Below are 12,223 nucleotides of genomic sequence, written 5' to 3'. Positions count from 1 at the left end.
AAGACTGGTTTAAAAGGACACAACTCTAGAATCTAGAACAATAAGCACTTTTTGACAATGGATCCTATTAAATGAAAAACCATTTCCCAGCTGAGCTCCTGGATCTAAGTATGCAAATTTGAGAAGAGTTTTGGGGATAGCTGAATTACTGCACCTAAGAAAGCATTCTCCCTGGAGTTGTGGACCTGGACAGGAATGGAGTGGAGTGGGGAAAGAATGGCCTGAGAGACCCAGACTGCCATGAGCTCCACCACCACCCAGTCCTTCAGCGAACCTGAAAATGATGGCTGGGTACCAACTGTTGGTGGGACCTGGAGAAAAGATGTAGTTTCAAGTCCAGATTAATTTCAGAAACAGGTGCATATGCTGTTTTGATTCCTGGGTCAATGCTCTTTCACATTATAATGTGGTTTTATAGATATACAAAGGACTTCCTAGTGGCCAGAGATTTCTACCTTGAAGGACAGCCCAGAGCCCAGAACCCAGAGCTAGGAGCTGTCTAAACAAGAAAATCAATTCTGGAATCCATTGGCCCCTGCTTCAGCACTAATTCTTTCTTCAACTTCTCAGTCTGATTTATTCAGTTACTTTTACTACCGTCCAATCAGAAAACCACTATTAGTATTATTCTAATGCAGATCAGATCTGCCTCTAAATCTAGAAAGTGAGTATAAATTCCAGCCAAGATGTTCAAAGAAACCAGTAACATTAAAATACTAAAAACACAGAACGTCTAGTCCTCCTGGGCCTCTGAATCAAACCTCTTTGATCTTGGAATGGCATTCACTTGCCTATGATGGTTATTACTCACAGGGCTGGCTGCATCCCAGAGCCCCATCCTCAGAAGGGGAAACCACTTGGGGCTTAATGGTTTACCTATCACTGTCTTAAAATTCTTAATAATTTTAGCCTTGAATTTGTGTTTTATGAGAGAAGTCCACTGGGACAACAGGGAAGAAATGGAGGATCAGAGCCTCGGGGCACATGCGGTCCTGCCTCCTGGGCATAGTCTCTATGCTATCCTGCCTGCTTCCCTGCCCCTGCTTAGTGACCTCTGCAATCTACCCTGGCCTGGGTCAGGACACAGCTCCGGAAGAGCAGGGGTCAAGCCTACACCCTGTGCACTGAGCCAGGGCCTAGGCCCAGTGCCTGGGAGTCTGTACTCACCCCGCACATATCCTCATGCCTGAAGGAGCTAGACATTAATTAGCAAATATATATATATGATCAAACAAAACAAAAAAACACCATGACTAGTCAAGAAAAAGCTTTATCCTGCTTTTTGAACAGAGAGCCCAAATTTTCATTTTGCACTGGGCCTTCTACATGATAAAGCTGGCCCTGATTAGATACCTTATCTGGACATCACGAGCCAATATTATTTTTAGATTCTTAACTAAATAACCACAATACATGTGGAATAATAACTCTGATTTTACTAAAAGTATTATTTGGTATCAAGAACTCTTCATATTAAACACAAAATCAGATATTTTCACTAGTTCAACAGAAGGAAAACCAGCTGTATTATTCTTGCTGGCAGGTGTCATTAACAATAGAAAGTCTGGACCTGTTGATGTGACCTGATAGTTTGATGTATGAAATGGAAAAGTGATGGATTTGTTTTTTTCACTGAGGCAGCCAGGAAAAAAAAAATTACTTATTTCTCTACAATAAAAATATTATTGCTCCATATTTTCTATCACATTGGGAAAGTTTTAAAAAATCTTGTTACTTCTCTCCTCTGTTGGTGTTTGCTCATAAGTAACTACAGTGTTTCCCAGGACCCACCTGGCACTCTGTTAAAGCAGCCAGTGACGGCAGAGGGATCAAGAGGACGTGTAAGATGTGGGTTTTTATTTCTGTGCAGAGTGTATCTGTGTCGCAGCTTAATATCTTTCTTACCTTGAGCTTGGCCAAAAGAAGTTCATGATCATGAAGGAGTTTCTTGGTTTCATCTTGACTGCTACCAATTTCTAAAATATTGGGCTGTGACTCAGCAAGCTGAAGTTGTACCCATTTGCCACACTAAAAATAAAAATGAAATGAAAAGCACTTTTAGTTCCTCTTGTTCTTTCCCCTTCACCCTTCTCCTTCTTCTTTTTTTTTTAAGTTTCCAGTTATACTATGAACACTTTATTCTTTCCATAGAGATGGGCTTTAATAAATTGAAATATAGCAGGTCTAATATAAATCCATGCCTTGCCTTTTCTTTTTTTAATTCTTAAGATAAATGATTTTCTCTTGGCACCCTGTATTTAAACTTAACATTCCCAAATGAGGAACACATACAATAGATTATATATTATTGAATATTACAAAATTACAAAACAATTCACATAACTGTACATTCTCTCACTCACAAAAGTACTTTCCATAGAAATAGTGATATTCCACTCAGGCAGGTAGAATGCAAACTTCACCACAAGGGGAAGGTTTTGTAGATGCTATGTTGGCTGATCAGTGTCCTTACATTGACCTTACTTGTTTAATCAGAAAGACTAAGCAGCAGTTGAAACAACTGATTTGCAGCTTATTTCAAAGTGAAAACATAATATTTTCCAACTTTTGGTGTTGGGTACTCAGTAAAGTAAGTAGGAAAATGTCAATAAAATCAGACACCTGTGACAGCTGCCATTTGAAAGCAGCCGATTTGTTTTCCACACTTAGGACTCCCTCACTGCTCTAGGCACAACTGCTCATTGCCGTTCCTGAGGAATTGTTTCTCTAAGAAGCAACAACTGATGAAGCAACAGGTACCATGAGCAGGCACATGCCCGTGGCTAGGTGAACTGCTGAAGAGAAATGAGAAAAACGCATGTCTATTCTAGGTAATTAGTGCCCTGAGACCCTGTAGAAACAAGAGGCCCATATAGATCAGAGGTAGGCACTTCTTTCCTTTAAGATGGACTTTGCACTTTGAATAAGTTGGGGTTTGTTTTATATGGGATGGCAGTGAGCTTAAGGAGCGGCGGAGGGGAGACAAACGAATGTTCTTAGAAACACAGTTTGGCTAAATTAAGAATTTCCAGTGTGATTTTAGAGATTTTTTTTTCTTTCTGTCAATCTAGTTCTGATTCTCCTATAATTTATTCCATGTGCATTATTCCTTACCCTGCTCTAAGAAATAGTTCATATTTGAGGGAATGTTAACTTTCTTTTACACAGTGAGTTTGCTTCTTTTCCTTCATTGCTGAAATTTGCAGATACTCAAAGCAACACAAAATCACATGCAAGTGATCAATTTCTGCTACTTTTGTTTCAGGCTTTTTTCCACATCCACTCATTGCCTTTGAAGAGACGAGAGGGCGAGGGAACAGGCAGAGGTCCTGCGTATGTGGGGCCAAGTCCCCGCAGCCCAGGAAACAGCCCCGCCAGGACACGCGGCCTTCGGTGCCCCGGAGCCCATCCTTCTGCTCAATGTCAAGTGCTGCTTTCCTGCTATCACTTCCGCATGAACATAAAATTCACAGAATTCAGTGAAATTAACCAGGCCTTGCCATGCATCCATGCACTAACAAAAGGCCAGAAAGTCACTCGATGAAGCCTGACGGCGTCTGGAAAGTAACCAGCTGGTTAGCGCCAGCTTGTCTGCCCGGTTCCCTTCATTAAACACTGAATTCCTTAGGTCAGTGGTCGGCAAACTCATTAGTCAGCAGAGCCAACTATCAACAGTACAACGATTGAAATTTCTTTTGAGAGCCAAATTTTTTAAACTTAAACTATATAGGTAGGTACATTGTTATTAACTTCATTAGGGTACTCCTAAGCTGGCCTTTGCTAAAAACGTCCTCAATCTGATTGAGGTACGTTCGCTGAGGTCGACCCCTTCCAACTCTCCCATCCACGCTCGTCTTGTATACTTGTTTCGTCTATCTCCTTTCGTTCATCCTCTCTATATGTCCAAACCATCTCAACATACCTTTCTCAATCCTCGACACTACATCTTCTTTCACTCCACAATGAAAACCGACTTCTGGGCACGGGCCACGAAGTTTCAATCACACTGTATGTGTGCGCCCACACGTGGTATTTTGTGGAAGAGCCACCCTCAAGGAGCCAAAGAGCCGCATGTGGCTCATGAGCCGTGGTTTGCCGACCACTGCCTTAGGTGGTGAATTGTCTAGATCCATACATAACGCTTCATAGGATTCTGCAGGTCATTTTCATAGGAAAGCAGATCACAGTTACCGTCTTCAACCTAAAGATGTGCTATCATCTTTGCAAATGGACAAATTGCTTAGCATAAAACATGGCATAAAACATTAGCCTGAAGTGGCTTCAACTTCCTGCTGTCAAGAGCCAATCTGACACATGCCCTTCGCGCCTTCCCTGGCAGGGTCTCCATGTCTCACTCAGCAATATGACAAGGATTTGCCCATGCCTGTACCGTGTCACCAGCAGAGCAAAGGAGGGCATGAGTCAGAGCCCCTTGTCAGGTGTTCTCTGGGTCCCATCCTGCCCGAAACAATGCCACCCCCTATCTGCTAGGCTCTCCCCTTCCCTCTTCCAGCACACCACCCCCTCTCAAAAACCACTCGTGTTTCATAGGTCCGCTTGCCTCTTCAGCCTGGCAAGCATGAATCTGTAATCACCCATGCCTTGCCTTAAAAAAAAAAAAAAAAACAGATTGAAAATAGACGGTTTGTTTTGTTTTTCACCAAGCTGCTGAACATGTTTCCTCACTAACTGAAAGAGAAACTATAGTAACTGGCTGACGCTTCATAGAGGTTTCTCTTCGCTGCCGCTTTAAGAAAGCAGTAAGATGTGCTTGCTGGGTTAGCTCCTATATGCCGTGTACTGCTGATTGTGTGGAATGTTCTTCGGGATTATCAGCCCACAGCCAGACGCCCACAGCCACACGGAAAAAAGAAAGTTGTCAGCTTACCTTTATGACAGCGATAACGATTTTAGAGTCCCCAGCCTGCACAGCCACTGAGCTGACGGTGGTGGTAGAAAACTCCACTTCAGGGCTTCCTGGGCTGGACATGGTCCCTTAGGTGCCGCTTACACTCCGGGCAGCCTTTGTACAGATGTGCGTCTGCTGGTCATTTCAGAAGGCAACCACCGGGGTTACTTGGATTCATTCAGGGGAAGAGCTCAGCTCCCACTGATTGCTCTGCCAGAAGCAAAGAACAGGAGGTTAAAAATAGACAACCCCATTGAGTTTATCACGAGAGAGAGAGAGGAGAACGGGAGAGAATCGCCACACCCCTAGTATGGTAACACTGAGCGCCTGTTATTTTTGCCATTATCTTAAATGTAGAGGGCAGTTTCTAGCTCCCTTCCTATCAGCTGATGTTTGATAGCAAATGGAAAAAAAAAAGTTACATCCTGACAACCCAAGTTAGTTTTGCCATTGAATCTGTCTCGTTATAGTGGACTTTGAAACCAGCCAGTCATTGACTGGAATATCAACTTTTCAGGACTTTTGAAGACTCTTTTAGGCCAAAAAAAAAAAAAAAGCTTTCAAAATGTACTTTAAAAATAAGTTCTGGTATTTGTTTTGGTATTAAGCAAGCCATAAAACTGCTTGAAATATATCTTTTTAGATTAATCTGCTTTTCTAAAACTTACTGCCTTTTGTCAAATAAAGTTTATGTGGGATAGTTACATTTTCTCATAGCTTCAGATGTGTTAGGGGCATTTAAAAAATATTTCAACAAGCATCTATCAGTAGATACCTACCATCTCAGGATTTATTTGTGACTACTGTACTCCATTGAACAGCATTTTAAAACTCAGTTATCACAAATACTAAGAAGTAATACACTTTGCTGTTACTTTTTAATTGCAGCAAGAATGTTTTTGTTTAATTAAAGTTTAACACTATGTGTATTTTTCTACAATGAAATAAAAAATAACACTGTACTTCAGGTTTTATTTTTATTCTCCCTCCACTGCCTGTGCAGGAAAATTATAGACAGCTTCGAATCAGAGCCCAAGACTGGCAGATTAATCCTATTGCTAGAAACTCAGAGTGTGTCACAAGTTGTCTGTGGTATTAAACAGCAGCTGTTGGACCCCTTGTCAAAGAACAGCTGAAAATAACACTGACGTGTGGGTTAGAGGTCAGTTACAAACACATCAGAGATACTGACTCCACCGGAGCCATCGGAAATCTCTGGGACAAAGCCAGAACGGAGGAGATAGCTATAAACAGAGTTACATGAGTCCACTCGCCATTTCAACCCTTAACTCAGTTTAAAAGCACATTCAGGTTCAGGTTCAGGGCCAATGCTCAGAAGACTGAGTCAGCACCACTGCTTTGTTTTGCTAAAGTTCACAATAATATTATTGATTTAAGGGGAGAAAATGTTCTTACATATGTTTCTGGGTTCAGCAATCATTTTTGTTTCCCAGAGCACGTCAAGGCTGTTCCAGTTATGTAGCCATGACCGAGCCCCTGCTCTCAGCATCTGCCTGCTGCTCCAGCGAGAGGAAATCAGTCCTTGGACTCCCTGATGCCACAAAGGGAGCATTTGGAGCAAGCTGAGACCAGATGCCAAGACACCATGGTGTAGAAAAGATTGTCAATGGTATCCTACATAATAAAAGCCCATCAACCGAACGGCGGAACGACTAGAACAACCTGTCGACCAGTCGCTATGACACGCACTGACCACCAGGGGGCAGACACTGGATGCAGGAGCTGCCCCCTGGTGGTCAGTGTGCTACCACAGCAGGAGCACTGGCTCTGCTGACCGGGATGAGGGCTGCTCACGCTGCAAACCCTGGGCCCATGGGCAGGAACCCGGGCTGCAATCCTCGCCTCCTCACCCCAGGCTCCTCCTCCTTGCTCCCTGCCACCTCCAGATGCCCACAGGCCGTGCAGCGGCCACCGGGCTTGCATAGCTGATCCCAGAGGCTGGGAGGCGGGTTTGTGGCCACTGTGGGACAGAGGTCTACTCCACCCCCTCTCAGTGCTATTGTCCCTGACTGGGTCCCCTGGAGAGGCCAGTGCTCTGGCTCCATGGAAGATGCTGGACTAGGGAACAGCCACTCAGAGGACGGGTCCACAGCCGCTCGGCAGACGGCAGACCGGGATGAGCAGTGCTCCACAGCAGGCCGATCCCTGCAGGCCATGCCCCCCACCGGTGCACAAATCCCGTGCACCGGGCCTCTAGTCATTTTATAGGAGAACCTGCAGAGAAACAACCTGACCTCTCTGTTGAGGTTGTCTCCATGTCGCTGGCAAGCACCTTCTGCTTGAGCAAATCATTGGTCCAAACAAACCAAAGCAAACTGAATGAAACCAGTTCTCAGCTAATTGCCCTCAAGAAAAACCAAGCGTTGACAACTGTGCCACACCCTAAACTAAAATGCCCAAAGAGGCGTTGCTTAAGTCACTGTGTACATTGCCAATCAGAACAGCAAACAGTGACCCACACCCAAAATACACAGTGTTCTTTCACCCAAAGTTAATCCTATTGTTAGAAACTCAGTACGTATGGTAAGTTGCATAAAGGCCCTCAGGAGGCAAAGGGAACGTTGGCAGAGAGCTGCAACGTTAGGCTAGGAAAAGAGTGGTTATGTCCACAAAGCCCCACTTAAGGTGGATGATTGTGTACAAGGCGTGGAGGGCAGTGAGGAATGTGTGGACTTGCAGGTGTGATTTTTAAATCCTCACCCTAGGACATGTTCACTGATTTTTAGAGAGCGGGGAAGAGAGAGAGAAACATCAGCCAGGACCATGAAGGGGAATTGAACCTGTAAACTTTGGGTGTACAGAACAACGCTCCAACCATTTGAGCCACACAGGCCAGGGCTTGAATCACTTTTTTTCTCCCCTTCCCTTGCTTTTTATTTTTATCCTCTTCAGCATTTTAGTCACCCCGCCACCCCACTTCCTGGAGTTCTGTTGATCAAACCTCTCCAGCCACATCTAACTCACGTAGAACTTGGGCCTATGTTCTTCATCTGGCATAATACTTAACTATAAATTACATTATTAACTCTGGTAACCAATTTGGAGAATAGTTAGTATAAAATATATTATACTAGAGAAATCAGTACACAATAAATAGATGTTTCTTTAAAGCTTTTTAAGTTGGTTTGTTTATATTCTGCCTCCTCCCCCATCATCATTAAAAAAAAAAAAGCTCCAGAAAACAAAACAAAACAGAAAACCTTATAGGCATTCTCATATCCTTTGAAGTTTGCAGAGGATATTATGCCTCCTCTGATTATCCCTCTGGGAAATGCCTGCTTTTATACCAACTGAATGTTAGTGAAATATCCTCCATGGGGAATCAAAAAGCTATAAATGGATTCTGTTGAGTTGCAAATAGCACTTTTTTTCCTCATTTTTTTATTGTGGCAAAATACACAAAACAAAAAATTTACCATCTTAACTATTTTTAAGTGTATGGCTCAGTGATGTTAAAAACATTCATAACGTTGTGCAATCATCACCAACATCCATCTCCATAAATCTTAATCTTGTAAAACTGAAACTTTATACTACGAAACAATAATTCTCCACTGCTTCCTCTCCCAAATTCCTGTCAACCACCATTTGACTTTCTGTCCCTATGATTTTGACTACTCTAAGTATTTCATATAAGTGGAATCACTCAGTATTTATCTTTTTGCAACTGGCTTATTTCACTCTCTATAATGTCCTCATGGTTCGTCCATGTTGTAACATATGTACAAATTTCTTTCCTTTTCAAGGCTGAATAACATTCCATTGTATGTATGTACATATATATGTATATATACATGTATGTATATATGTGTGCTTTTTAATTCTTTCAGACCACCTCACAGGGTTATTATAGAGATTAAAAGAGTTTCTTCCTTCACATAAAGTGCTTAGAGGAGGACCCTGCATTTAGCAAGGGCTGTATTTGGACTATGGTACTAGGCGCAGAATTTGTGCTTATAAATACTGGTTGGCTGATTGAATCATATTAGTCATACAGAAAAAATACAGTTTTAGTACAACTCATCCATTCAGTATTTATTTATGCAACTAATAGTTATTGAACATTTGCTACATCCTGGGCACTTACACATGAGTACAGCAGTGAGGACAACAGGTCCCTACCCTTGAAAGGTGGCCATTCCAGTGAGAAAAGACACACCATAAACAATGAATTAAATAACCAAGATAAAAATCCACTGTAATAACAGCTAAGGGAAAAACAACTCGTAGTGGTTTAACTAGATGGAATCACAAAAGGTTACATTCAGAATTTGCCAGAGAAATCAGGGAGTGCTTTCAGGGTGTCTATATGAATACAGAGACTAACAGGCATAATAAACTAAGGATGATTATAAAACAATAACCACAAATAAATTACACAATATGGCAAAGGCAATGGGGCTCTGAAGTTAGACTGACTTAACCTCTTTGTGCCTCAGTGTCTTTATTGCAAATTGTGGATAATGGGAATACCAACATCACATAGCGTTGCTGGGAGGATTAAGTAAGATAGTATTTGTAAAACACTTAAAATAATGCCTGGCATATAAGTGATGTTCTGATAGTTAAATATTATTAATTATAAGATAACAAATCTATTAAGGGATTTTCTAAAACTAATACTATCAAAAATTTGAAATACAATTTTAAAATTAAGTTGACCTAAAGCATGGTAGGCTACTTAAATGGATTAAATATATTAGAAAGACTGACGCTCTCTCCACTGAGCCAAACCGGTTTCGGCAAGTAAGATAGTATTTGTAAAACACTTAAAATAATGCCTGGCATATAAGTGATGTTCTGATAGTTAAATATTATTAATTATAAGATAACAAATCTATTAAGAGATTTTCTAAAACTAATAGTATCAAAAATTTGAAATACAATTTTAAAATTAAGTTGACCTAAAGCATGGTAGGCTACTTAAATGGATTAAATATATTAGAAAGACATAAAATATGCATTACCAGAGAGGAAATAATCTCACTATAATCAGATGGTAAAAACATCTCTGGGAGTCATCATTTTCTTCTAGAGTATCATCTTTACCATTCGCTTCAGCCAAAATGTTCCCTAACTCATTCTTTATATCTTGTAACATTCCTCCTGGCACCTCTCTGATCTTAGTAAAGACATTCATTTGCCTGTGAGGGTCATTACCCTTGTGGAATACAAGCATTCTCAGTTGCCATCTGTCAGTAAACTGAAGCTGCTCTTTCCTCTTAAGACAGCCCATTCTAGCCAACAACTTATTTCCATTGCAGGTATTCGTTTGTTCATTCATCAAGTATGATTAAATACCTACTAAGTGTTGGACACTGTTCTAGATGCCAGGCACACATCAATAAAAAAACAAAGTTTATCCACTGATGGGGCTTGTTTTATCGTAGTAGAAACATAACCAATTAGAAAACAAAAATTATATATATATATAACTATGTCAGGATGCAATAAGTGTTATGTCGAAAAATAATGCAGGGCAAGAGAGTAAGTAAACAAGGGAAGAAGGATACTATTTTAGGAAGGAGTCAGGAAAGGTCTTCAGAATAGATGAGATTTGAGTAAAGACCAGGATTAAGTTGAAAAGAGCAAGATACACAGATATCTCAGGGAAGAACATTCCGAGTGACTGGGGCATGCTGTTATATTTGAAAAGTATTCAGGAGGTCAATGAGGCTGAAGCTAAGTGAGGACTGAGAGAAGAGAGGACACTGATAGAACATGAGTCTGAGGCGATCCTGGCTAGGGCCTTCTAGGTGCCTCTATGTCCTGAATTGCTTGGGATAACCATGGTTTACACCTGTTGTCCTGGTGTAATTACTCTTAAGGCCTCTTTCACTGGCAAAATAGTCCAATTTGAATGATAAATTAGGTGGTAACCCTGTTCTTAAGCCAAAGTAAGGATTCTGGATTTCATTCTGAGTTAGATAGGTCATCATTGCATCATAGTCATCATACAAGGAATGACATCATTTGACTTACCGTTACTAAAGAAACTCTTTGTGGAGAAGAGACTGTAGGAGTCTAGAATGAAAGCAGGAGGAAGGATGAATGCCATCGCATCCAAACCACAAATGCCAACACAATGCTTCGTTGGAATGTTTCTTTATGGACACTTAGACTTTACTTAAGAAGAATAACATATCCAAAATACCATGACTTCTTGTAACAGTTTTCATCTCATAGATTTCCTTATAAACATGTTTAATGACATAAATCCTTAGCTTCTCCATAAAATGTGGGAGAATAATTAAAAAACAATTTATATACCCAGCAAACTTCCCTTCTATAAGTGGTAAAGAAAACAAAAACAAAACTTGGGCAAGTTCAAAGAATACTTAGCTTGATCAAAGATCAAAGATGGCTGGATTTATTATAATTTTAAGCAGTGGTTTACCAAAAATGATGTGTGAAATTACATCAATATTTGTTCAATTATTACCAACATATTTTCTTGAAGGTTCTCTATTTGGAGCAATGTATGATCTGGAAAATGTAAAATATATGCGTAGACTTTAGTTAAAATAAATAGCAAATATGGCAATTACTGATTTGGGAAAAGTTCTTTCTGAATGGGAGAAGTATATACAATACTTGGAGCTGGAATATATTTTTTAAAAAATCGCTGAAAAGCTTTCATGTACAAAGGTTATTTTTAAAATTTTAATTCTCAAGACTTCGTACCTGTGTTGAGCTTAGGCTCCAACATAGCAGGGCTCTTTGCTGGTATAACTCCTCTCAACAGTATGAAGTGTCCTGAGAGTTACCCTTAAGAAGACAGGGCCATTCTATGAGAAGTTGACTTTGGAAAATTACATTTTCTTTCTCTTTCCTTAGTGTTGCTCCACTCCAGTTGAGGCTGAGAATTTCCATCCCAGAGTAGTCCCCAGGGAGGCCTCTGGAGCAGCAGTAGTTCCAGCGGCCTGGGAAGCCAGGAGTGACACTGAGGGTGAGTTGTCACTTCTCCAAGCAGCTACAATTTTTGTCAAGGAAGAAAAAATAGTATAAAACTCAAGGACATAAAAATTGGATACCCTAAACATGAATTCTAAGTTAAATAAAGGTGTATTTTTTTAATGAGGTTCTATTAAGAAACACAAAGACATAAAGAAATTAATATATCTATAATAACAAAAGCATAATATGATAATTAGACTGGACAGCCGAACGACTTTCCAGATGACCTTCCAGACAAAGCCAGGGCTGTGAGGGCCAAGGCTGTGAGGGCCGAGCTCCTTGCACGAATTTCGTGCATCGGGCCTCTAGTATGTATATATTTGTATAATAACATAC

At 40.7% G+C, this 12,223-nt stretch overlaps 1 protein-coding gene across 2 annotated transcripts in view; it reads right to left on the bottom strand.

The window, feature by feature from the left end:
* CCDC141 (coiled-coil domain containing 141) overlaps positions 1–11,704 on the bottom strand; it is a 164,205-nt gene extending 152,501 nt beyond the window's left edge. Inside the window, exons 1-3 of one of the 2 annotated variants that reach the window (XM_023744442.1) lie at positions 11,615–11,704; positions 4,889–5,119; positions 1,906–2,028 (exon numbers count right to left, since the gene is read on the bottom strand). In XM_023744442.1, the coding sequence (XP_023600210.1) occupies positions 1,906–2,028; positions 4,889–4,990 (225 nt within the window). In that variant the 5' untranslated portion in view covers positions 4,991–5,119; positions 11,615–11,704. Of the gene's footprint in view, positions 1–1,905; positions 2,029–4,888; positions 5,178–11,614 lie in introns of those variants that run through there. The other variant, XM_006083054.3, reaches the window with a different exon arrangement.
* Between the last annotated feature and the right edge of the window lie 519 nt (positions 11,705–12,223).

Source organism: Myotis lucifugus, unplaced genomic scaffold, assembly GCF_000147115.1.
Source record: "Myotis lucifugus unplaced genomic scaffold, Myoluc2.0 scaffold_5, whole genome shotgun sequence".
NCBI classification, from domain to species: Eukaryota; Metazoa; Chordata; class Mammalia; order Chiroptera; family Vespertilionidae; genus Myotis; species Myotis lucifugus.
The sequence above is the reverse complement of the archived record's forward strand: the minus strand, read 5'-3'. Positions and strand labels throughout refer to the sequence as shown.